At 37.1% G+C, this 26,695-nt stretch overlaps 4 protein-coding genes across 5 annotated transcripts in view; all 4 read left to right on the forward strand.

Moving 5' to 3' along the window:
- LOC120260967 (hydroquinone glucosyltransferase-like) overlaps nt 1–236 on the forward strand; it is an 80,670-nt gene extending 80,434 nt beyond the window's left edge. Inside the window, exon 3 of one of the 2 annotated variants that reach the window (XM_039268588.1) lies at nt 1–236. In XM_039268588.1, coding sequence (XP_039124522.1) covers nt 1–89 — 89 coding nt within the window. In that variant the 3' untranslated portion in view covers nt 90–236. The other variant, XM_039268590.1, reaches the window with a different exon arrangement.
- A 4,955-nt stretch (nt 237–5,191) lies between these two features.
- On the forward strand, nt 5,192–6,852 carry LOC120259869 (hydroquinone glucosyltransferase-like). The gene has a single exon (XM_039267321.1). The coding sequence runs from the start codon at nt 5,317–5,319 to the stop codon at nt 6,724–6,726; it is 1,410 nt and encodes a 469-aa protein (XP_039123255.1). The 5' UTR covers nt 5,192–5,316; the 3' UTR covers nt 6,727–6,852.
- Nucleotides 6,853–18,345: 11,493 nt separating this feature from the next.
- On the forward strand, nt 18,346–20,173 carry LOC120260839 (hydroquinone glucosyltransferase-like). Its single transcript, XM_039268409.1, has one exon. The coding sequence runs from the start codon at nt 18,642–18,644 to the stop codon at nt 20,058–20,060; it is 1,419 nt and encodes a 472-aa protein (XP_039124343.1). The 5' UTR covers nt 18,346–18,641; the 3' UTR covers nt 20,061–20,173.
- Nucleotides 20,174–24,948: 4,775 nt separating this feature from the next.
- LOC120260657 (hydroquinone glucosyltransferase-like) lies at nt 24,949–26,695 on the forward strand. The gene has a single exon (XM_039268191.1). It carries the CDS (start codon nt 25,093–25,095, stop codon nt 26,506–26,508), a length of 1,416 nt encoding a protein of 471 aa, XP_039124125.1. The 5' UTR covers nt 24,949–25,092; the 3' UTR covers nt 26,509–26,695.

A 26,695-nucleotide genomic window follows, 5' to 3' on the forward strand; every position in this document is an offset into this window, starting at 1 on the left:
TAATGGAGGATGGGGACTCTTGTCAAGCAATTGGTGAGCTGGCTAATAAATGGACATCCAAAGTCCTGACATCCGTGCATGATTCGTAGCTTGTAGCGGGCGCGTAATTAATGTGGTTACTTTCTTTATGATATGATATGTACTACTAATAAGCTTTTATAAGCAAAATATAATTAAATTAGAGCTAATGCTTGCCACTAAAACCAATGAAAATTGTGACGTATTTATTTTATTGATTCGAAGGATCTCTTTTTAAGGATCCCATCTGATGTTTTTTACTATATATATATATATTTTTTTAAATGTTCTGCTCCGTTCTTTTTATTTTTGTTTTTGTTTTTTCCAAGTTGAGCCTTTATTTTATTTTATTTTATTTTTTATTGGAGCTGGTTTTATTTACTTGTGTTCATAGTTTTATGTCGTAAAATTTTTTTTATAAATACAAATTAGTATAATATTATTATGTTTGTTTTCTATTGTTGTTCTTGTTGTTGTGCACAATGACTTTAGGGTTTATTTATTTTTTTAAAATTATTAGATAATAAACAAGAGTGGCTCAGACCTTTATCAAATTATACAAATAATAGTTTATACCTTTATTGGTTCTTACATTATGTATATTGTGTTTATATCTTATTTTATGAGATTAGTATTTTTTAATTTGAAGATATTCTAATTAGTATTGAATAAATTATAATTAATTAATTTCATATAAAAATCTCCATGTTTTAAAACTTACATAAAATATGCATACACACATGATACGTGTTTTTGCAGTTTAGTAAATTATCCTTGTAGTGATTTATTTTTTAATATTTAATTTTATTAACTGCATACAGATATGGGACTAAAATAAAAACAAACATGTGAAAAAGCTCTTCCAACATATTTTTGTGCATGTTTCACTCCATGTTTTCTTTCCCTTTATTTTTGTTTGAAAAAAATATATATTTTTCATAAAATTCTTACATGAAAAGCGAAAAATATCATAAAGTAAATAATAATTACATATATACACACAAAAAATAATATAGAAAAAATTCTTTCTTTGTTTTTCAGGTTGTTAGCAAAATATTATTTATCAAAATCATCTAATAATTAAGGAATATTGAATTTATAAAAAAAAATTACCTTTGAAAATTCCCTGTAATACAATCTAATACACAGACGAAATTTTTTGACAAGATCAAATTAAATATTTGGCAATACAAAATTCACATAAATTTATAAAATCTCAATTAAATTTAAGAAAGTGAAAGTGAAACTAATATCTTTGACACAAACGCACATAAATTATTGTAAAGATTTGGGAAAATTCTTTGCTCTTGTCCATCTTTCGTGACATGCATTGAGTTTAAATATGAGAAAATTCCATATTTTCTAAATATGTTCTGATGCCCAAATGCGCTTTGGACTTCAACTTAGGCCTTCTTTGGATTGGGTTAGATTGGTTTTTGGAAAATCCAGAAGTGTTTTTTTATAAATTAAGCACTTCTGGATTCTAAAAAACTTGTTTGTATTACTTTATCTGAAAAAACAAAAACTGTAAAAAAAAAACTGAAAAACAGCTTTTTTCAAAAGCTAGTCATGACCAGCTTATGAAAAAGCTATTTTTTATCTTATTTTTACAGCTTCTTCTCCTACATAAAATTTAATCTAAGTAGAAAATACAAAAACGTGCTTAATTTATTTTAGAAAAACATTTTTTTTAGAAACACTTCTATTAAATTAAAAAAAAAACACTTTTTTTATAAATCAATTCAAATAAGGTCTTAGCCATGACCCATGAGCCCTGTCACCTTTTACAAGCTTTTTATTTTATATTTAAAAATCAATAAGTACAAAAGTTGCATCGTCTTTTGTTTATACAATATTAGAACATATTCTTGGCAACCCACTCCACCCAAAGAAAGTGGTGATTAATTTGTCATGTAATTAATTTTTAATATATTAGTTAGATTTCTCATCATAATTAGATCACCTAATATAACAAAGCATATGTTTCATTGTCATCTGAAAGATCATATCTTATAGCCCGTCACTGACATCACTAAAAAATTGACAACTCTTTCTTGGGATGTGAAGACTGAAGAGGACGTTAGGAATGTACCAATAATCGTGAAAGTTCTATCTAATTGTTTCAAGTTTATTATTCTTTATGCAAATTCAATCTTTGATTCTTATCATCCTAAGATCTACATTTAGTGTTTACTTTGTTTTCTTTTTTTTTTTAAAAAAAAATTATAATGAGTAAACCACTCATACATTAAAATAAATAATAAAATGCCATCGTTACTTTACAGATTAATATTAAGTCATTTGTATAAGATTCTAATATCAGAGGGGTTTTGAGATTGAAACTTACATAAAACAATGGCAAAATATTGTTAAACTTACAAGTGCACTCCACATTTGTATCCGTTTTTAACTTAAATTTTAATTAGGTTATTTACCATTAATATCAAAACAAATAAATAAACAGTAAAATTATAGATTAAAAAAGACGAGGTCTTTCATGCCACAGGGTTGCACAAATGGCGTATAAAAGTCGGAAGATCATGACACAAATTGAAAAAAAATCAAAGTACTTAACAATAGACATGACCAATATATTTTTCAAAGAAAGTTAGGTTGAAAATGTTTTGTTATGGTGCTTTCCAGCTCCGAGCAACAACTTAATTTGTTTCCAGTGAAGTAGATCAATTCAGCTTCTTATAATTGATGCCTGATGTGACACTAGAAGCTATAAATAAACGTAAAAAATCAAGACAAAATCAAAATGAGTAAAAAGGTTCTACGGAGAGAATCTGAATTCCGTTGTTGTGTTGATCTATTATCCTCCCATATCTTTATATATGGAATTTTCAATTTTTTAAATTTTTTTTATAAATTTTATTAATTTCATATTATGGTAAAATTTGTCCATTGGTAGCATGTTACCTGGCTAAACTGCACACGGGTGCCAACAACATTTTCATCCATTAACATTAAATTTTTTACATCAAATATTTATATTTTTATTAAAAGAATGTATTCGAATTTCAACTCATTTGGTCAACCATTGGATATCCCAATGGTATGACATCAAAATGTAAGGGGAGGTCATGGGTTCAAATATCTCACATGCGACTGTTCCTCAAGATCTGCTTTATACATCTGCTCATCCGAAATTCTATATTATTTTTTTATCATCGTATATATCATCGTACATCCGGGTTCAAGATCTTGTTTAGATCTGTTTATATTCATAAAAAGTGACTTTATCTATTATTCATAAAAAATTTCAACTCATTTTAAAATTTTTTTTTTTAAAAAAAAAAAAACTGGATAACTAGATGTTGTAAGAGTACAACAAAAAGAAACAGAAAATTAAATAAAAATATTACCCTGATGGGTTTATATGATTTGCCCAAATTTTATAAGAAAAAAACCACAAATGTAAGTGAACAATTAAAATTAGTCGAATGGTACGATATATAACAAACACTGATATAGAATTTGGCTTTATTAAACTCTGCTTTAGGCATCAATGCCCCCTCAACGTCATGAACAAGCAACACTGAATTTGTCCTCTGCTCACCAGGCTAAATAGTGGCCAAGTGATCACTAGACCACAATCCATTAATATGCTTTGGAGAGTTTCCATTCACACTGGTTGAGGAATCCACAAGCTGAGTCATGGCTGAGGATCTCTCTCTCTCTCTCTCTCTCTCTCTCTCTCTCTGTGTGGAGCCTATGAAGCCCACAAGAGACCAGAATTTTACTTTGTTCTACATAACAAAGATGACGGATCTGTTCAACGAGATAATTTAATTAATTTAATTTTTTTCTTGTGTCGACAATATATTTTAATTCATCTACAATCAATCTTTAAAGGAAATAAATCTTTTACTTTAATCAAATTTAGAAACTAAATCAAGATATATTTTTCATAAAATTTAATTTAATTAATACTATAAAATAAACTTAAATATTATTCTTTTTAAATTGATAAATTACATTCATTAAACAATGACAATATACAACAATAAAAATGAACTGAATATACTAATCATATAAAAAATAAATAACAACAAACACGTATAAAAGACACAATCCCATTTGATGTTTGAGCTAGGACAACAATGACACAAAGGGAGAAAAAAATACATAAGAGACTTTTTTTGGTTAGAATAAGGCATACCCCAGTTAGAGTGAATACCACAAAACATCAAGGTCTAGCCGATGCTCAAGAATAAAGTCATCTCTCCTTGAGCACTCTGAGATATCAAAAATTTCAGATTTCGCTTGACAATCATAATAAAATCTAGCAAAACTAAAATATTTCAATCTATGCAACAAAAAATCAAAATCAAAATTATCTCATTTTATATATTAAATTTCCAAATTTACACAATCATTTAAAGAAAATAAATATTCATTCACACCTTCACCATTCAAAGCAGGAAATCCTCGCTCGAGTCCTATTTACTTATCTCTTTTTTGAAGCTTTCATTGCTCTTTTTTACATGTTCGTTTACAAACTCTATGAAGCATTAAATAAGTTTTTTCAATTTTATCCTTTATTTTTAATATATTACTACATTTTTCAATATATTTTTGGAAACTAAAACATTATGTTGAGAGAGAATAAAATATACAATTAAATTATAAAAGAAATTAATAAAATTTTGATGGGTTTTTAATGAGGTAATTTTGAAAAATTGATACAAATTTTTCATAAATTTAACATAATGGACAAATAAAAAGTAAGAGAGAGAGAGAGAGAGAGAGAGAGAGAGAGAGAGAGAGAGAGTGTTATATAATAATAAAGATATATTTAATGAGAGGGTATATTGAATATATGGTAAATGAAAACATTTATCTGGAAAAACTAAAAACACAAATAGAAAAAATCTTCAACCTATATATATTATATGAAAACCTATCATCTACATACATCCCTAGATTTGAAATCTAAAGACTTCCAATATAATGACTAAAATTCATTCATAAATAATGTCAAACAGTTTCTTGTAAATTTACAAAGTATTATATATATATATTCAATGATGTCATCATCCAATGCATGGGATCATCCAATGGATGGAAATAAGCATCTCTAGGGAATATTGATCAGCATAAGTGCCCTCATGATTTATACCTTTGTTTTTTCTATTAAATTATTCATTTCATGATAAGTGGAAGAAATTCATGGGTGAACTAAACAAATTTCACAGATTTCACTTCACCTTAAGTTTTCTCCATTATATATTGACACACCATCGTCCACTTCTCTCCATCCTCAGTCTCTAGCTAGTTACAATCCCATCAACCATGGAAGGTGATAGCGAAGCTGTTCGAGTAGCAATCTTACCAGCACCCGGCATGGGCCACTTAATTCCCCTCGGCGAGCTCGCCAAGCTGCTCGTCACCCACCACTCCATCTCCGTCACCTTCATCACCTTCGCCGAGTCTGCTTCCAAAGCTCAGAAGGCCTTCCTCGATGCCCTCCCTTCAACAATCACCTCCCTCCAGCTCCCTCCCGTTTCTCTCACCGACCTCCCTTCCGACACCCATGTCGAGACTCGCATGTCCATCGCCACCGACCGTTCCCTTCCCGCCGTCCGCAACATCCTCCGTAACCTACAACAAAGCACTCGTCTTATAGCCTTCATCGTCGACCTTTTCGCCACCGATACGTTCACTGTTTCCAAAGAACTTGGCATACCTTCCTTCTTGTTCTACACTTCCAACTTGTTTTCCCTTTCCCTAATTCTCCACTTGCCAGAGTTGGATGCTTCCACGACGTGCGAGTACCGGGACCTGCCGGAACCGCTGCAGCTTCCAGGTTGCGTGCCTGTGCTCGGTTCCGATCTGCTTCATCCTTTGCGAGACCGGTCCAACGACAGTTACAAGTGGATGGTCCACCATGGCAAGCGTTACCGAGACGCAGACGCAATTCTCGTCAATACCTTCAAAGACATCGAGCCAGAAACGGCCAAGATCATTAACGAAGAAGACAACAAGTTGCCGCCGGTTTATTTAATCGGTCCACTAATCCAGTCCTGCTCACCAGACATCGAACTAGCCAACTGCTTATCTTGGCTGGACAAACAACCAAAAGAGTCAGTGCTGTACGTGTCGTTCGGCAGCGGTGGCACGCTGACATGCGCCCAGATGAAAGAATTGGCCTGCGGGTTAGAGATGAGCGGGCAGAGATTCTTGTGGGTGGTTCGGAGTCCGTCCGACACTGAATGCGATGCCAACTACTTCGATTCGACGAGCGTCGACGACCCGGTTGCGTTTTTGCCAGAAGGGTTCGTGGAGAGAACTAAGGAGGTGGGTTTATTGGTGCCGTCGTGGGCGCCGCAGTTGCAGGTGTTAGCGCACAGAGCGACGGGTGGGTTCTTGTCCCACTGCGGGTGGAACTCGACGCTGGAGAGTGTGATGCATGGCGTGCCCATGATCGCATGGCCCTTGTATGCGGAGCAGAGAATGAATGCTGTGATGCTGACGGAAGGGGTGAAGGTGGCATTGAGGCCGGGTGCGGCGGCGGATGGGATTTATAAGAGTGAGGAGATAGCAAAGGTTGTGAAGGCGTTGATGGAAGGGGAGGAAGGGAAGGAGGTGAGAGAGAAGACGAAGGAGCTTCAAGAAGGTGGAACTAGAGCACTAATGGAAGACGGGGAGTCTTGCAAAGTCATCACAGAATTGACCAATAGGTTGAGGTCCACCATCACTTGATGTTCTTGATATATGGAGGTCTCATGCGAGCTTATCTAAAATCTAAGATAACTTTTTCCTTTATCCATTATTTATGTAACATTTAAAAAGCTCGTCCATGTTATTTAATAAATTATAATTGATCTATTTTGTTTAAATAAAAAAAAATTAAAAAGCTCATAATTCCTGAATGTGTTTTGTAAATAATCATTTTTTTCTAGTCTCATTTTTATAAACCAGGAAGCGGGAGCGAGAAATGCACAGGGTCCGACCAGGGATGTGACAGGCGGGGTGGGAATGGGGAGTATCTCCCTATTAACTCCCTTATCTTGGGCAGAGATTCCCCGTCCCCGCCCTGGTTGGGGAATCGGGGAGGAAGAAGCCCCCACCCCCGCCCCACGGGGATCCCCACATGGGCGAGGATCCCCAACACAATTTTTCTTTTAAAAAAATCTACTAATCTAATATTTAAATTCATGAACTTAAAATTTTAGATACCAATTATGACCCATCTTTATTAATAAAAACATGATATTATATTATATATTTTTTTATTTTTTATTTTAACACATTTCTTACAAAAATCCAATAATCTAAAGAGAAAAAAATCCATAAAATTAGGTATTAATTGAGACTTATCATTATTAATAACAAATATTGTATTATATATATATATATATATATATTATTTCAACAAATAATATATTATATATATATATAATATTTCGGGGCGGGGAGATCACTCCCGCCCCCACCCCACTACGGTGACCGGGGAATTTTATTCCCCGCCCCCGTCCCTGCGGGGGAGAAAACGGGAATTCCCAGCTCAAAATAAGGCGGATCCCACGGGCGGGGACTCCCCGCCCATGCCCATCCCTAAGTCTGACTGCATTGGTTAATCCATAATTCTCTTAAAAACAAATTAGTTCGCTCTTTTTTTAAAAAAAAATTGACAAACTTTTATGATTCAAATATTTCTAACCTAATTAGTATTTTTTTTTTTTGGCACAGGTTTAAACTAGCCATGTCAAACACCAAAGCTGTGTTAAGTGGCCGGTCTGGCACTGCACGACATGAACCCACCACAGGCCAAGCAATGTGTGTGCTTAGGCCAGCACGATACACTTTGATCTCATGCCAGACTGGCACGACTGATCTATCACTAATGTAGACCTAGCACATGACCCGACCTTGCTATATTTTATTTATATTTTTTTATTTTAAACTCAAAAATATTAAAAAAAAATTAATTAGAAGAAATGGAAAAATTTTAAAAACATAAAAAACACGCCCCATCTGACAAAATATATATATATATATATATGCTAAATAAAATAAAATAACCCTATAGGGGCATGTCCGGCCTTTGCATGCTTGACATGGACCATGTGTCTGCACGTCCCGTGGGCTACAAATCCCGGCTTGAGGGTCTATGTCGTGACCGGTACTATAGCACTGTGTCTGGCCCGAAGTCATCTCTCCTGGTTCTAAAACTAAAGAATACTATAGTTTTAACCTATCATATTTTGACATGTGTTTTATATGATATTAATTTTTTATTTTGTTGTGATTTGATGACATGTGTTAGATTTTAATAGGTTAGAATTGGAACCAAGAAATACCTTAGTTTCAGAACTAGGGGAGATGGCTTCCTCTAGCTGAGTACAACCCATCTTTGTGCCGGGCAAGGACTGTTTGACACATCTAAAACCAACAAGCTAAATAAATCACATAAAAACTTTGAAAAAAATTAAATAAATAAATGTAAAAAATGTCATGGATCTCGGGCATGAAGAGATGTTTATGAGCAGTTCCCACCTACTAACCATCCATGATTCCATGCCAAATCCGTTTAAAGTGGAAACTAAGCCAAACATCAATCAATCTCCCCTGACTACATCACCAAATAAATTAGTAATTATTTGCTTGGATACTTTCTCATGGCACTTGTAAGTAGAAGCCCTGCTCATGCGGGTCTTCACAAAATCGTTTACCATATAAACGCAATTTATCACCATTTAACTAATAAAATAGTTTAAATATAAAGAAAAAATTAGTTTTGCTTGTCGTGTAATTTTTGGGAGGTCACTTAATCTTGGGTTTAATTTTTTTTTAACTCAATTATAATTTGTATCAAAAAAATCGCCCAAGTAGCATTTGTGTTAAACAAACAAGTCACCTCAATAATCCGATCATTAAATGTTGATGTGGAGACCGAGCTTACACAGTTAGCTAGCTTATGTTGATGTGGTGAACTAACAAGGATTACAACTAACAAATGGACAACCCACATGGAATACTTCCTTGTGAACCATGCCAACCCCACCCTCGACCGACTGTAAATCGGACAAATCAATGTTGTCTCATTCACCACGGGATCTTCGCCACGTGTCTCCTCCCTCTTCATCCTTCTCCTCAAATAACATCTCAATCAACAACACCTCTCCTTCCTTCACCTCCACGAACAACTTGTTCACCATGTCAAACACCAATCGTCCGATCGCCTTCCTCTTGAAAAATGGAAGCCTGGGATTGAACTACATCCCCCCCTTTGCTTTCAAACTCCCTAGCAATACCGTAACCACCATGTGATCTGTCTCAATCTCCAACACCTCCTCCAGCACCACCTTCACCGTCTTTAACCGTGCCCCATCATCCGTCGACAACTCGATCCTCTTAACCTTTCTCCCCAGCTTGATCGTTCTCACCGGTAGAGCCAAGGCAAGGTGCTTGATCACCCTTGAGTACCCCTTGGCAATCGTGATCGATCTGCTCACCGAGGAACTCACAATACTCGCTTTCCATCGCGAGGTTCAGCATTTCGAGGTCGTCGGCCGATATGTAGGTTTATTCTGTGTTCTTATTCATCGTGAACACTGTGTCCTCCACCTTCTTTCTTCGTTGCGGTATCTCCACACCGAGATGTGCGGTTCGCCTAGAGCCCTTGCTGGAAGAAGGATCGATCACATGTCGGGCCTGGTAGAGGGGGGATCCCTCCGGCCTTGGCAATGTCTATACGGGTTCGATAGAGAGTAGAGATGGAGCTCACTATCGTAGGGTCAACCTGTTGGAGCTATGGCTTCAATACAACCAAACCTAAATCATAGGTTTTGTTTTAAAACACCTTAGCCTGCAGACCCATCACATCCTCTCCCTAAAAAGCCACAACATTTCACATCCTAGCTTATAAAATATTTCATTCCTTTATTAACTAGTTTGTATCCGTTGATTGCCATCCTTTGTGCTCCTTATAGCCGTTGGATTAACTCATATATAGAGAGTGATATGAAAAGCTAAAGATCTTGATCTTCATTCTTCTTCTTCAAAACAAAAACCTGCAAGCTGTGCGATTAAAAAAGAAGCTTTTATTTTCTTTTCCCATCATCTTCATCCATTGAATCTTCATCATCGCTTGAATCTTCTTGGTGCACTTGGATTATTTCTCATCGCCGAACATGCTAGGCAGGGAGTGTCTTCTACCTTGGGTTAGCGTATCCTAGCGTTTGGAGTGAGGCCACAGAAACCTGCACGAGGGGGCCAATTCAGCGTTAGGGCAGTGCTCCGGCACGTCTATCCCAGGCTGGAGAATTCTAACTCTTTTATACTTGTTGAATGCTAAATACATGCTTGAGTATATCTTGAATACATGCTAAATACAGAGATTTTTCTTACACAACCACCACGCCATCTTCACCAACGGTGATGGTGTCGTCTTAGTAGCCATCCATGTGCTCCCATAGCTTGGGGTCATGAAGGGAGAGGATCTTGCGGGCAATATCATAGACAGGGGTTGCCAGCAAACTCAGAGGTGAAAATCTCACCTCCTATCCGAGGATTAGCATCTATGATTGTGAGGTCAAAAAGGTCAGGTATGGTGGGGTGTAAAGGCGATGGGTGGTGGTGATCCCCACCATGCCACCGGCGACAATGAGACCCTAGGTTTCTTGACGACCATGGGGGCGATGATGATGTTAATGATGATAGGAGAATAATAGTAGTAGTTGAGAAAGAAAGAGAAAGCGAGATGAACAGAGTATGCAGATCATGAGTCACCCTCTTTCCTATGGCTCTCGGTGACCTCCTACGCCCTCATATCGATAGACCTAATGGTGAATAAAAAGGAAGAAGACAAGGTTTTTTTATTACGTGGAATGCTAATGTGGGGCAATATTGTCAGACGAGGATTACAACTACTAGGTGCAATGCGGAATAAGGCATGTGTTAAGCTAGCTGACTGTGTAAGCTTGGCCACCACATCATCATCCAACAATCAGATTAGTTGGAGTAATTTACAAATGAGGTGACCTTTTTTATACAAATTATAGTCTAGGCACTAAAAAAAAATAAGCCCAAAGTTTTGTGAAATTCCTAATTTTGTTAGAAACATATTTCTTTTTTTTTTCTTGGGGGAAGAGCTCAGAGAGCTAATTTTATTGATAAAAAGAAAGTTTACAAAGTTCAAGGATTACATAACAAATAAACAACACAAAAACAAGAACAACAATACAACAATACAACTAAAATAAAAGGAACAGGAAGCTAGAAATCAAAACCATTCTTAGAAAAAATTTTCATGAGCCATGTAGGCAGATCGCGGCCAGAGAGGAATAGGCAGAGGGAATGGTTGTTGCTGCCGACAGAAGCTGGGCCGTTCCAGTGAGCAGGAATAACGATCAGAGTGGGGTTGCCAGTGATTTGGAGGAGATGAGAAACTTCGGAAATATAATGCGCAGCTCTCCAAGTAATAGGATTACGACCACCCTTCAAAGATTGAGAAAGATCATGGTTGCAGTGAAGAATGCATCGAATGTCCAACTTCCGGTCAATAGAAGTTTGAACAGCAACACAAAGAGCTTTGAAGCCAGATTCAAAGTGCGAGTCCGCATAGAATGAACAACAACCTGCACAAGAGACATTGTAAGTATGAGAGGAAATAAAGAATCCCAACTTACCAAACTTGCTGCTGTCAAGCCATCTATGAGCATAAAAAAGGAAGGGTCCGTTAGTAATGGAGAAGTTATTGAGGAGGAGCCTCCGACCCACGAGAGACGCGTTCTCCTGCATAAAGTCTTTAACATGGACAACAACTTTAAATGAAATGTTAGTGAAATTGGGATTGATATTGTTAAAAATGGCATCACAACAAGCTTTCCACATATACCAAATAGTATCTGCAATAACAGAGATAGTGTGGATTGAGAAATTGTAATCAGTGATCCAGAAATTTGCAGAAATGAAGTCAAGGAAAGAAATATTAATGCCCAAATTATGATTCAACATATTCCAAACCATCTGAGCACAACGACATTCAAGAAATAAGTGTTCAATGGATTCAATTTCAATGTGGCAAAAAACACATAAGGTTCTAGGGCCAAGGTTGATTCTATTAAGAAAATCAGTAGTAGAAATTCTACCATGTAAGATGAGCCAAATAAAATGCTTGATGCGCGGAGCAACATGGAGCTTCCACAGCTTGTTCCAACCTTACCACTCCAGATTCAAGTCAGAATTGTGATTTAAATAATGATAAATGACTGAAGAAATTTTCAAGTTTGAGGAATGAGGCTGCCAAACCCAGAAATTGGTACTCTCATGATCAAAAGTGCAAATATTTGGAACCAAAGGGCCTAGGAAATCACCAAAAATGGCAGAAAGCTTATCATTGTTCCACAAGCCATTCACAAAAAAATTAGATAAACAAATAGCACTGAGATCAGCATTGGCATTAAAGTAAGTGGGTTTGAAGGCAATAGGGATTTCAAATAACCAGGGATCAAACAAAATAGAAGTCTGAACAGGATTAAAGGATTTGATCCAAAGGTTATGCTTTAAAGTGAAAGCTGATCTGCAAATGCCTCTAAATATCCAAGAACAATTAGCAGGAATAGAATTAACCCAGAAATTTAAATGACCATACTTATGACGAGCAATAGCAACCCAGAAGATATTATCCAAATTCAGATATTTAAAGACATTCTTGGCCATAAGCGAAGTCTTGTCATAATAAAGGTTCCGGTGACCCAAGCCCCCCTCAGATTTTTTATCAGTGATACATCTCCAATTCACAGCATGGATGCCCTTTCCATTGCTCCCTTTGGACCAAAAAAAAAATCCCGAACTAGTCTAGTGATTTCCTGAAGAATCGAATCGGGGACAGGATAAGCAGAGAGGTAGTAGGTTGGAATTGAAAGAATAGAGGAGTTAATGAGGATCGATTTAGCAGCAGAGGATAGTTTGCAAGTTTTCCAACGGGCACACATATTTTTTATCTTGTCAATCATAGGTTTGAAGTAGAGAACGCTGAGTTTTTTTGGGAGAAATGAGGATCCCCAAGTAAGTCAGAGGAAACTGAGCTTGGAAAAATCCTGTGATGGAGCAAATACTATGAGCAACTCTTTTGTTAAACCAGGATGGGAGAAAGATTTGGGTTAGAAAAATATTTCTAACCTAATCAGTAATTTGGATTTCTTTGTCATAGCATTTGACGGGGGTTTTATATGATTCTGCCAAAGACGGTGGCAAAAGCCTTATCTGCATTTATCAAAATAATTAATTAATCAATAACTTGGTTTGGCACTTGAGCACAAAGTGTTGAGTGCATCTTGTTCTCTTATGAAGCACTTCAATATATATATATATATATATTATGAAAGTGGATTAACCAATGTTGTTAAACCCGGACTGGCCAAACCGGTTTAACCAAAAAATCGGGAACCTACTATAAGGGTGGTCCGGTTACATGCGTTAACTCGTCTGTGAAGCAAGCCAGCCAAAAACCGGGTGATCCGACTGGTTGACTTGTAAATTGGTTGACCCGACCGGATTAACTGGTTGAAAAAAAATAAATTTTTCCAAAAAAACAGAGAGACAAGGAGAGGATGAGAGAGAGAGAGAGAGAGAGAGAGAGGAAGCAGGGAGAATAGAAAAGGCGGCTGAGAGAGAGGAAGTTGGGAGAAGACAAGAGGCTGAGAGAGAGGAACTCAGGAATAAAAGATAGGCTGGCTCAGAGAAACGAAGTGTTTTATTTATTTATTTATTTATTTTTTATGAGTCCTCATGTAACCTAAAGGGCACCCTTTATTTTTAACATTTTATATTTTTTTAAAATCAATTATAAATGATGGTATATAATAAAACTAAAATTTTAAATATTAAATTTATCTTTCAAATATTTTTAAATTAAATAAAATATATAAATTTTAAATTTTAAATCTCATATTAAATTAATTGTGTTTTTTAAATATTCAAATGTAAGTTATATTTTTTATTATTATTGATTATTATTATTATTTTAATATTTTATTATTGGTCCCGGTTCGACCTGGTCGAACCATCGACCGTTGGCCCTTGGGCTTAGCTGGGTTAATGAACGGGTCGGGTCTAACTACCTTGGGATTAAACACGATGTATTAAATAAAATGCAACAAGAACAAAAGGAAGGAAAGCTACAAACAACAAAAGTCCAATAGAAAAGGAAAAAAACACAAAACTAAACAAGTTAGGAGGTCATCACCAAGGGTGATGCACTTCTAACATTTAAACAACCAACGAAGCAGAAATGGGAAAAAAGGCAGAGCCGAAGAGACGAAGGTTGTCAGAAGGTAACGGTGGCCATCTTCAACTGTCTACGGAAAAAGATGGGGGAGGATCACTCCCGAAGAGGTTCCATGTTGGCTCTATGCTCAGCCGGTCCTACGCTCAAGAAGACTAACGAACGCTTGAGGTTTTGGACTGAATTCGAAGGAACATGATGATGTTGCGGATCCCTAACTGTACAAATCTAAGCATAAAACATGTGAATTGTTTTAGCAATAATAGAGAACACATGCAATGCTTGAGAATTACAAATACGATTATTTTTCTCAATCCAAATATTCTAGCAAAATACTCTGGAAAGAAGGTCCCACAATATTTGACCCTGAGTATCTATTAACGGGATCCAAGAAGTCCAAAACTCTAACAGGGAATGACAATGAGGTTTTAAAGGTAAGGTTTGTTCGAAGAACATCCAGATTCATTTCGAGAATTCACATCCAAGAAAGAGGTGATCTGCTATTTCTGAATCTTTATGACATAGAACATAAATGTTTGTCGCATTTTGAATGTTACAATGGCTAAATCAGTAAGTTTTAGGAGTATATCCTCACTTGCTAGCTAACAGAAAAGAGAAATTTTGCTTGGGGATTCCGTTTTCCAAAATTGGGAATAAAACGCACTACCCATTCAACCATCTTCTAGAAATTTGTAAAAGGATCAAATAGAAAAGGTTTTGCCATTCTCCAAATTTTCAAATCTGCATAATTCCTAGAGCAATGTGGAATTGAGGATAGAAATAACAGACTTTCTAAGTGATTTGATGTGCGAAAGAAATTCTCACTCGAAGACAAATCTTGTGTAAATTGTTTTATCGTTATCCCTGTGAAATTACAATCATTGAAAAGGTAAGGGCAAAGGTTTTTGGGAGCTCGACCTTGTAACCAGTTATCATACCATAATAATGTGGAATCCCTATTTTTCACAATTTTGGAGGTACATAATTTGAAGGAAGGGAAAATTGGAGTAATACCTGCCCAGAAGTAAGATTTGTTCCATGGTGGTAAGTGAAACATTAACCCTATAGGTTCTTTATTCAAGCAGTTATAATGAATGATTTTAGACCAACATCCATTTTGATCAAAGTATATTTTCCATCACCACTTGCCTAGGAGGGCTTTATTAAATTCATGGAGATTGAGAATTCCCCGACCTCTCATGTTATACAAACGGTTTACAAATCCTTTTCCATGCTACTAGGCGGAAGCCCTTTAGACCCATATTTGCACCCTTCCATAGGAAGTCTCTTCACATTTTGTCTATCTCTCTAACTACCCATACTAGCAAGTGAAACACCGACATCTAGTATATGGGAATTGAGGTCAGAACAGAGTTAAGAAGGGTGAGATGGCCTCCAAGGGAAAGGTAGGTTGCTTTCTAGGACATAAGCTTAGAGCTAACCAGAGTAATTACCTTCGTCCAGTCCTATCATCTAGGACATTTTCCAGAAAGTGGGACCCGTAAGGATGTAAGTGGGAGGCAATTCCTATTGCAATTGAGGATTGCAGCTAAGGCCGCACTAGACTGAAATCCATAATTGGTAGAGTAGAGGCAACTCTTTGAGAAGTTAGTAGTTAGTCCTGAGGATCCTTCGAAAGATAAAGAATCAGTTTAATGATTCGAAGGTCTTCTTGTCCTCCCACTGAGAACATAATCAGGTTACCCGCATATTAAAGGTGACAAATATTTTCCATGGTGTCCAAGGAGACCCCTAAAAGAACTCTGGACTAAAGTGTGTGCCAGAATATTGCGCTTAGTAGGTCTGCGGATATGGCGAAACGCATGGGACAGAGAGAATCTCCCTATCTAAGGCCTCGCTTATATCAGATATATCCATGTGTGGTTCCCCATTGATTAGGACTCTTGCCTTGGTGGTGTTGAGGATATTTTATATCCTAGGAATCGAACGGGGTCCAAGTCCCCTAGCAATTAAGACCTCTAGCAGGAAATTCCAATCCAGTGAATCAAAAGCTTTCGTGAATTCTACTTTAAAGGCACATTCTAGAAGCTTTCTTTTTTGAAGATTGAAGATCAGTTTCTGAGCAGTAACAATGTTGTCTACTATGCATATGCTTTTAATGAATGCAAATTGGGAATCATTTACCAAAGAATTAAATACCCGGGCTCAGCCTATTAGCAAGGAGTTTTAAAATGATTTTGGATGAGGAATATATGAGGTTGATAGGGTGGTAATTATTGAAACACTTTGGGCGGTAATCATTAATGGTAGGGCCAATCTTGAACACTTCAACATATTTGAATGAGGTTTTTGGAATTACATTTATGAGCTGCTATTTTTAAAATTGAATTAAATAAAGTAAAATTTATTTATTTATGTTAGTTCCGCCAGTGTGGTTTGTAATTTAAGAGAACACTCAAACATTCTAGGGAATCTCACACAAATCAAATAATAGAAGACACACGAAATTGGTAACCCAGTTCGGCGTCCACTCGCCTACGTCTGGGGTGTCAAGTCTGGAGATAAACAATCCAGTAAAAGAGGTGAAAATAAAAAAGTACAAACACTTTGTCACTCACACTCACAAATAAAGATTACTACCATCTCTAGATTGTCTAGTGCCCACCCTTTCTCCAATTTCGATGTCACACCCAATCTCAGAGGAAGGTAGGTTATATAGGCGCCTCAACATCCCGAATATTGTCCATACCTCTTTTAGAATCTTCGCACGCGGTTACTAACTTTAGAACCTTCCAAAATTAGATGTTGCAACTCTTGTTGTAACACAACTTTGAACATGGCCCTGACAGCTAACTTGACTGAGTTCTGGTTACGTTATGAAGCGACCTCAAGACCAATCAACCTCCGGGTCATGCTTAGTCCTAGTCGATGCAGCCAATTCTCCGGATCCCAACTAGCGGCCTACCTCCTCAGTTCCTCACCACGCAGTCCACTCGTAAGTGATGCACGTCTTTATGAGTCTTCATGAAACTTTCCAAACTTGATCTTCAATTCATCCAAGTTTGACCTTTAAATCTTCCCAAGAATAGATCTTCAATTAATCATGTCAATCATGCCAACAATAGGCATGTCTCCAATCATACCCTTAATAATCTTCAATCATGTTCATTAAGGTTCTTCAAATCATACCTTCAATAGCCTTCAATCATACCATAATCATACCATTGATAGGTATTTCTTCAATTAAACTCCATTCATATTTAGTCTCAAATGAAATCTCTTTAAATATGGTTTCGATATGATCTTGTTTTCAAGTTGTAATACATACCGAAGATAGCTCCACTAAGATCTCCAAGATATTTACCTCCAATCCAAGACTTTTTGTCACGTCACCACTCTTCCCATGTTATCATTTATACCACATCACAATGGTTGCCAGTCACCTTGATTTGGTGTCAATCGTGCTAACTAAAGTGATTTTGCATTAGCCATTTACAATCAAGCAGTATTTATGTGGGTATCATTGTTCTCTTTTAATATATATTTCTACACAAACATTAACTTTATAGGTAAATATATACACACACGAATTTCCCATTAAAAAAAATCAATAGTTGGCATATGCGTAATGAGTCTGTGTGTGACCAAGATGCGTACCATGCATATCAAGACAAATAATGATATTACAATTGATATTGATGTTTCCGTATTGTACTATTTTATTCATCTCCTCTTGCAATTCCAAGATTAAGGGAGGAGGCGTTCATTTCAGAGAAAGTAAGAGGAAGTGAATAGAAGTAGTCTGATTTCCCTCACTTCTGGTGTTCATTTGTGCTGAAGTGAGGAAAGTGTCACTTTCCCCTCTTCCGACTGAAGTAGATTTTGAACTAAGCACAACAGAAGTCTAACACCTCTTTTGAAAATTAAAGTTTTTTTTAACTAATAAAATTTCATCCAACACCTAAATCATTTGGTTTCATTCTCACTTTTGACAAATAAAAATCAGAAATCTTGGAAAGTAATATCACTTCCTCCACTTTAAAAAAGTGATATTTCCCCCTTTCATAACTTCCCCACATTTATGGTCAAATGAACGCCTTCGTGATTTTTACATATTTCTGTGAGAAAAAAAAACATAAAAGAGGGAGAAGAAGGAATCAGGGAAGCCAGCAGGAAGACAAGCGAATGGGAAAGCTAAGAATCTTTTGTCAGCTAACCGATGTGCAGTACCAAATGTTATAAATTAAGAATGATTCCAAGTTCAGTGCATGACAGACATGTCAAGACATGCATGCCGTAAATGTAGCAGAGATGCGATGTACTAGACTTTCAAACAGAGTTGACTTAACCCCACTCTATAAATGAAGATCTCCACAGCACTCAAGAATGGCACCCACTAGAAACTTACGGTATAAAACCAAGAATGGAGGAAGATAGAAGAAGCCATGCAATAGCCCTTCTATCAAGCCCTGGGGTGGGACATCTCATCCCACTGGCTGAGCTTGCCAGGAGGTTGGCTCGAGATCACCATTTCACCGTCACGCTCATCACTCAATCCGCCGGACCAATCTCCGAGGTTGAACAGAACCTCACTGACTCCATCCCTAAAGATATCAACGTTGTGTCCTTGTCTCCTCCTAGTCCAAGTTCCATTCCTGATGGTCTTGAGCTTGGACCTCTCATCTTTCTCACCATTAACCATAACATACCTCGTGTTCGTGCAATCCTTCAATCACTGGCCACGTCCAGTGTTTCACCACTCGCTGCTCTGGTAGTTGATCTCTTCTGCGTAGGTGCTTTCAGTATCGCACAAGAGATCGGTGTGCCACCTTACATGCTTTACACCTCGCCATGCATGATGCTATCTTTCTGTTTATATTTGCCTACTATTGACGCTATGTACCAAGTTGAGTATAAGGATCTAACTGAACCGTTGTGTTTGCCGGGGTGTGTGCCATTACATGGGAGGGATTTCCCTGACCCTCTACATCATGGTAGAAACAGTGAGCCATATAAAGGGGTTCTATGGCTTGTCAATCAGTTCCCCAGAGCTAAGGGAATTCTGGTGAATACTTTTCAAGAGTTAGAGCCAGGAGTTATCAAAGCTTTGAAGGATGATGCTACTGTACCTGCCATCTATCCTGTTGGACCACTGATAAGAAGTTGCACGCCTGGACCTACAAACGGAGGAGACTGTTTGGCATGGTTGGACAAGCAAAACAGAGGATCAGTGCTATTTGTGTCCTTCGGGAGTGGAGGCACACTCAGCGCAAAGCAGCTGAATGAAGTGGCTTGTGGTTTGGAGATGAGTGGTCATCCATTCTTGTGGGTTGTCAAAAGCCCCAACGACCATGACGCTGCTGGTACCTTCTTCAGTGTTCAAAGTAAAACAGAGCCTTTGGCTTTCTTGCCCCAAGGTTTCTTAGAAAGGACCAAGGATTCTGGTCTTACAGTGCCTTCATGGGCTCCTCAAATAGAGATCCTCAGCCATGAGTCAACTGGTGGATTCCTCACTCACTGTGGGTGGAACTCTGCACTTGAGAGTATGGTGAATGGTGTGCCTTTGATTGTATGGCCACTCTATGCTGAGCAGAGGACTAACACAGTGCTGCTAGTGGATGATGTTAAGGTGGCATTGAGGCCTATAGCTGATGAAAATGGTTTTGTTACAAGAGAGGAAGTTTCCAGGGTCATCAAGTGCTTAATGGAAGGTGTTGAAGGGAAGAGGCTAAGAGCTAAGATGGCTACTGTTTCTAATCAATCATCTCATGCAACAAGTACTACAGGCTCTTCTTCAGAATCACTTTGTGAGATTGTCCTTGAGTGGAAGAACAACAAATGAGCCAGTCGATTACTCACCTGTACTTCTTGAAGATCACAATCCTTGATTAATTCCTTGATTGCAATCATTTATCGTTGAAATGACTTTTAATTAATATTTGTGGAAAAGCAAAAGGGAATGTTTTTCCTCTTTTATGTTTCAATGCCAATATCCATATGAGAATTATTTAAGGCATAAATTTATTAAGATCTTCTCATCCTCAAATGCCTAGAGCTTATAGATATATCACTATGGACTACAACAAAATCGATTCATGCAATTAAATATAAGTTTATCCATCCAATATTGCGTTTGGATCATAGTTAGTCTGTGTCTCTAAATAAACCGTTTATGCAATTAGCTCGTTTTAACCTGGTTTGAACTGATCAAACTTGGTAAACCGACCCAATTTCTATAACCTGGTCGAGTCAATGTTTTTTTTAAATGACCTTCCATCCCTTGATTTTTTTTTTATTTTTTTTAATAAATTGAAAGGTATATATATAATTTTGTCAAATTTGAGTTTTTCCCCCTTTTATACTGCATCCAAACAAGTGATTATATATTTTTTTAATTTTTCTATCAAATTATTTATTTAATAACTAATAATTCATGAATATTATTATATATCATTATATAATTAAAAATAATTTATAATTTTAAAAATAATATTTTAAAATAATTCTATTAATCCAGTATCGACCCAAATGATCTGACGGTTGAATCAAATAACCCAAGACCCAGAACTTCGACCAGTTCAATGCTTGGAACAGATTTGATAACTATGGTTTGGATTACATAATAAGATTTCTACATTTCGGCTAATCTCATATTTCACTTTTTTTATTATTTTCAAATCTCATTTATTCCAATCAATCATTACTTTGGTTATTATTCTTATTCACCCTTTTTAATTCATATTATTTTCATTTCCCTTATTCTTATTCAGCAAATCAAACACTAATAAAGTTCATTATTAAAGTTTCATTTCTCTCATGCATTAGGAGCATACTTCACTCCTCTAAGGCTTCCATCCTTGTTAATGGATCGCCGAATGGATACATCCGTTATCAACGTGGATTGAGGCAAGGTGATCCGTTGTCCCCTTTGTTGTTTGTTCTGGTTACGGATGCCTTAAGTGCAATGTTCTCTCATGCCCTGGATTCTAAAATACTGGTTGGGGTTCCGCTGGGGGAGTTCGGTAGATGTTGTAATCTCCACTATGCGGATGACCTTTTAATTTTCACCTCAGGAGGGCTCGAGGACCTCAGGATTATCAAACTTATTTTGTTCTTATTTGAAGGAATGTCGGGGTTAGCTACAAATTTCTCTAAGACTTGCCTTTATTCTAGCTACTGGGTGAGTTTCCGGACTCTGTGGCTGCTGATACATTGCATTGCGAGGTGGGTATGTTGCCGGTCACTTATCTGGGCATGCCAATCTCGGGTAGGCGACCGCGTAGACAAGATTGGGAGGGTCTTGTTCTCAAGGTCCGCAGAAGACTTGCCTCATGGAAAGTGAAACATCTTTCTCTGGGAGGTCGGTGACTGGTGAATTCGGTCCCTTCTCGCTATCCCAGCGTATTGGATGTCCATTTTTTTAGGTTGCCTTCTTTGGGTCATCAAAAAGATTGATAGTCTCAGAAGAGATTTCCTCTGGTCTGGACCAAATTTGGACCGGCCTGGCCGCCGACTGGTTAGATGAAAAAAAATCTTTGTCGGCCAAGGGACCAGGGTGGATGGGGCATTCTGGACCTCCCAGCATTCAATCAGGCTCTTTTGGGTAAATGGTGGTGGAAGTACACTACTGATCTTTCTTGGAGTAGAGCGAAAGTGTTTCACTTCAACTACGGCGGGGCGCGGGGTTTTGTTGGCCATAACACGACTGGGAGAATTTCCTACTTTTGGAAAGGGGTCTTAAGTTGCCTACCGACGTTGGGAGGTTGCATCTGGATGGATGTCAAGGATGGTTAAGATACCCGGTTTTGGAAAGATTGATGGCTTGATGGGAGAGCCCCCATGTACCTGTGGCCTGAGTTGTTCAGTGCTTGTCATCAACCTAATGGGACTATTAGGGATCTCATTCAATTGTTAGATTCTCCGCCCCTCTCTGGGATGTGTGAGGTCTCTCCGATCCGTGACCGCCTGCTTGTCTCCGCCGGAACTAATAAGGATATCAAGAAGTGGAGTCTTACAGGCAGTGGGATATTCTCAGTCAAGTCCTTCTACAACTTCCTCATTGATGGAGGGTTAAGATGCCAAGTGGCTAAGTTTTTTTGGCATAACTGTTGTCCAAAGAAAATTACTCTTTTCAAGCGGCTTGTGCAAAAGCGAAATTCTCACGTTGAAACCCATGCTGCGAGGAGGTGCAACGAGGGATGCCGAAAGCGGATACACGTGTTCTTTTGTCATGCGGGGTCGAGATGCATTGATCATCTTTTTCCTCCGATGCCCTTTCGCCCGGTCCGGTGTGGGATTACTTTGGTAGGTTCTCTGCGGTTCCATGACCCCGCTCTCCTGCGAGACTTGTGGGGGCCTTGGCATCTGAGTTTGCTCCCCGCTTGGGAGCTTTTTGGAGATCTTGTTTATAAAAGCAATTGTTTTGGAATATTTGGGTCGCTAGGAATGATTGTATCTTTAATGCCAATTCTGTTCATGTGCATTGTATTTTGTTCAAAATTGATCGGATGATTTTATCTTGGTTATCTTCAGTCGAGGACAGAGTCCGTGAAAAGTTTGATGATGACATCACTTCTGTCCGGAGGAGTTTGGAGTTCTTGGGGCCTAGCGACGAGGTTCGGGGTGCGACCCAACCTGCTGAGGAGGTTCATGACGCGGTCGTAGGATAGGTGCTTAGTTGCTGTGGGCCTTGAGGAGGGCCGTTGTTCCTCTCGTTTTTTTTTATTTTGATTGTTGTTCTCTTCTTGTTGTTTCTTTTGTTCTGGTACCTTGTATCTCTACCACATCTAATGGTTGGTTATTTTCTCTTTTTAATATAGTGGTTTATCCACCTTTTTAAATAAAAAAAAAAAAGTTTCATTTCTCTACCTTCTTTTAATGCTCAAGCACCTTTGTTTTATGAGGATATAAGCAAATAAATAAAATATTATATTTTAAAAAAAAACTCCAGTTTTACTGATATTCGAGAAGTTTTTGAATACTAATAAATTTGCTTTTTAATTAAAAAGAAAATGGTGTTGACTAATTTAATTTTTAAATCAAATTAGTTTTTGAATACTATTATTTCAGCCTACTAATTGGACATCTAAAATTTTTTATTTACTACCATATTATAATTTTTTTTATAGGAGTAAATAAACCATAATTTTTTTTTAAAAAAATAACATTACAGAAAATAAAGAGACCGGACTACAATAGAAAAGCTAAGACTGCAATACAGAAAGATCTGGAGACAAAAAAAAAAAAAAAATCTGTGATAAACCAATTAACAACATTTACTTGCTTCAAACCATGCTAAAATCATCCTACTACTAAAATTATATATTCTATATATAGTTTTAAATGGCAAACTAAAATTAATGCCAATTAAATATAAATATTAATTATTATAATGAATATTTATATTTAATACTTATAATCTTTTGGGATTAAAATCGGGATCTTTAATCTTGCTTCTTGTTCAAGCCAAGAATAACAAGTTTAGTAGTTTTCATTTAGGGGTTGTTTGGTTATCTGCAACTAGCTGTAAGTAGCTGTAATGTAACTGGTTTTACATGTAAAATACTGTTTGGTTTCCTGTGAAATCAGTTTTACATGAAAAAGTTTTGAAGTTTTGTGTACTTTTGTAGCATTTCAACTTCCAGCAAAATTTGTTGTAAGTTGAAATGCAGCAAAACATTTGAGTTAAAATCACCATTCTTCATTCTCCACATTATGCATTAAAAAGAAATGATAATTTATAGGGTAATAAATTGTTATTATGTTTAATTAAATTTAATTTTTTTTATTTAAAATCTACAAATTTTTATTTAGTTTTAATTATGAAATATTTTTTAATATAGAATTAAAGAATACTACATATTTTTAATTTAATGAAATTATCATTAAATTAATTAATTAATTATTTTTATTACATAAGTGTTAATAGTAGATGGTGAGAGTAAAATTAATTATTTTACATTGAAATTAATTATTTTGAATTAGTGCTTAATTATTTAAGATTCTTATTATTATTTGGCTTAGTTATTTAAGTTTCTGATTATTATTTTTAAATGTAATCAATATTTTATTAAATTAATTAATTAATTTAAAAATTAAGTTAAATTACATTAAATTAAGTATTTTAGTTTAAATTAATTTTTTGAAATGTATTAAATAATTAATAATAATGCTGGATAATGGCCCTTCACTTATATGGTGACCATATTTTTTTACTTACATCAAACCAAACAAATAAAAATTAAATGCAGCATTTTCAGTTACAACAAACCAAACAGTAATGATGTAAATTAAAATACAGTATTTTCACTCATACTGTAATTTCAGTTACATATAATTTCAGTTATAGACAACCAAACAACCCCTTAGTGCATTGAGAATAGTGCGAAAGCATTCTCTTACTTTTGTTTCTTCTCACTTTTAATATACTTGTTCATTTTACCTAATTTATATAGATTAAAAAAAATCAGTTAAAGTTAATTGCCAATCTAAATTTATAAATAATTATATTAATTTTTTAAAATTATTTTTATTTAAAATATATTTTATAAAATATGTAGTTCAATGTAATTTATTAAAAATTATTAAAATATATTAAATATAAAATATAATATTTTATATTTTATAATTTTTTTTAAATTCAGAGTAAAACGGACAGAAGTTTTAAAACGTAACGAGTGAAAACATGTGAGGGAATATTATTCCCATGATGAAATCCATGGTGCACTGTCACAAACACTCATGCTCCTTTGTCGCCGACCATAAGGACGTTGGCCTTGCTATTCCGCGTGCACTGTTTCCATAAGTCAGTCCCTTTGCTCTCAGCGATCAATCAAACCCAAGCAAACCTTTTTCTCCTTCGAGCTAGCTCATCTATGGCGGATCTCAAACGCACTCACATCGTCATGCTCTGCAGCCCCGGCGTCGGCCACTTCATCCCCATCTTCGAGCTCGCCAAGCACCTCGCTCACCACGACGACCTCACCATCACCATCATCACCACCCAACCCATCACCTCCATCCCTGACTCCTACCAAACCATCATCAACTCCCTCCAGTCTGATATCCACCTCCTCTCCTTCCCCTCTCCTCCCTATCACTCCCTCCCCGAATCAGCCAAAGACGAATCCCGCATCATGTTCAGCATTTCCCACAACCTCCCTCGCCTCCGTGAACTCCTCCGTTCCCTTGCTTCCTCCGACAACCCTCCCGTGGCTCTCTTCGTCGACCTTTTCGGCGTCGACGCGTTCGACGTCGCCATGGAGTTCAAAATCCATCCATACATCTTCAGCACCAGCTCTTGCTTCGCCTTACGCTTTGGTCTTCATCTTCCCAAGCTCGATGACGTGCTGACCGGCGAGTTCCAAGACTTTCTAGAGCCACTGAGACTGCCGGGGTGCCCCCCGATCTCTCCGAAGGACATGCCGGATTTTATGCTGGACAGAGGAAACACAGCTTACCTGAGCTTTGTCCGTATTTTTAAAAGGTACGTTGAAGCGAAAGGGATTCTAGTGAATAGCTTTGAAGAATTGGAGCCTGTGGCCATGAAAGCTTTGAAAGATGATGAAGATGTGCCTCTTGTGTACACTGTTGGGCCTCTAGTGAGGACTTGCTTGACAGGAGTCGTTAACGGCGCTGGGTGCTTGACATGGTTGGACAAACAGCCGCTTGGCTCTGTTCTCTATGTCTCATTTGGCAGTGGTGGCACGCTCACCAGAGAGCAGATGAAGGAGTTGGCCTTGGGTCTGGAGATGAGCAAGCAGAGATTCTTGTGGGTGGTCAAGACCCCTCATGAGAGCAAGCCCAGTGCTGCTTACTTTGGTGGTCAAACACCTGAGAGTATTACTTCTCTGGAGTTTTTGCCTGATGGGTTCCTTGCAAGAACTGAAGGTTTGGGTCTTGTTGTCCCTGCCTGGGCTCCTCAGGTGGAAGTGCTGGGTCATGCTTCTGTTGCTGGGTTTATGAGTCACTGTGGTTGGAATTCCATCCTGGAGAGCATTTTGCATGGAGTGCCAATGTTGGCTTGGCCATTGTATGCTGAGCAGAATCTCAATGCACTGATGATTGTGGATGGTTTGAAGGTGGCTTTGAGGCCTCAAGTTGGAGATAATGGCTTGGTAACAAGGGATGAAGTATGTAGGGTGATCAAGTGTTTGATGGAGGGGATGGAAGGTAAAGAATTGAGAGAGAGGATGAAACAGCTGAGTGTTGCAGCCACCAAGGCTGTAGCAGAAGATGGATCATCCTTCAAATCAATTTCAAAGCTGGCCCTTGATTTGAAGATTCTCTGACCATCCTCTAGGAAGTAGAAACCAAAAATTAAACAAATCCGGAAATCCCTTCCTATGTTGTTAAGTGGGGACAAGTCAATCGCTCTGTTTGCGATGTTGCTTTGCCAACATTTTTTTTTTTATGGATTTTAATAATTTGTTCCGTTTAATCAAAATAATAAAATTGTTAGTTCCAATTAGCGCATCA

Source organism: Dioscorea cayenensis, chromosome 5 (genome assembly GCF_009730915.1).
Source record: "Dioscorea cayenensis subsp. rotundata cultivar TDr96_F1 chromosome 5, TDr96_F1_v2_PseudoChromosome.rev07_lg8_w22 25.fasta, whole genome shotgun sequence".
Classification (NCBI taxonomy): domain Eukaryota; kingdom Viridiplantae; phylum Streptophyta; class Magnoliopsida; order Dioscoreales; family Dioscoreaceae; genus Dioscorea; species Dioscorea cayenensis.

What these genes read in the sequence shown, in the direction of transcription:
- LOC120259869 (XM_039267321.1), top strand. Translation starts at nt 5,317, where the DNA reads ATGGAAGGTGATAGCGAAGCTGTTCGAGTAGCAATCTTACCAGCACCC.
- LOC120260839 (XM_039268409.1), top strand. Translation starts at nt 18,642, where the DNA reads ATGGAGGAAGATAGAAGAAGCCATGCAATAGCCCTTCTATCAAGCCCT.
- LOC120260657 (XM_039268191.1), top strand. Translation starts at nt 25,093, where the DNA reads ATGGCGGATCTCAAACGCACTCACATCGTCATGCTCTGCAGCCCCGGC.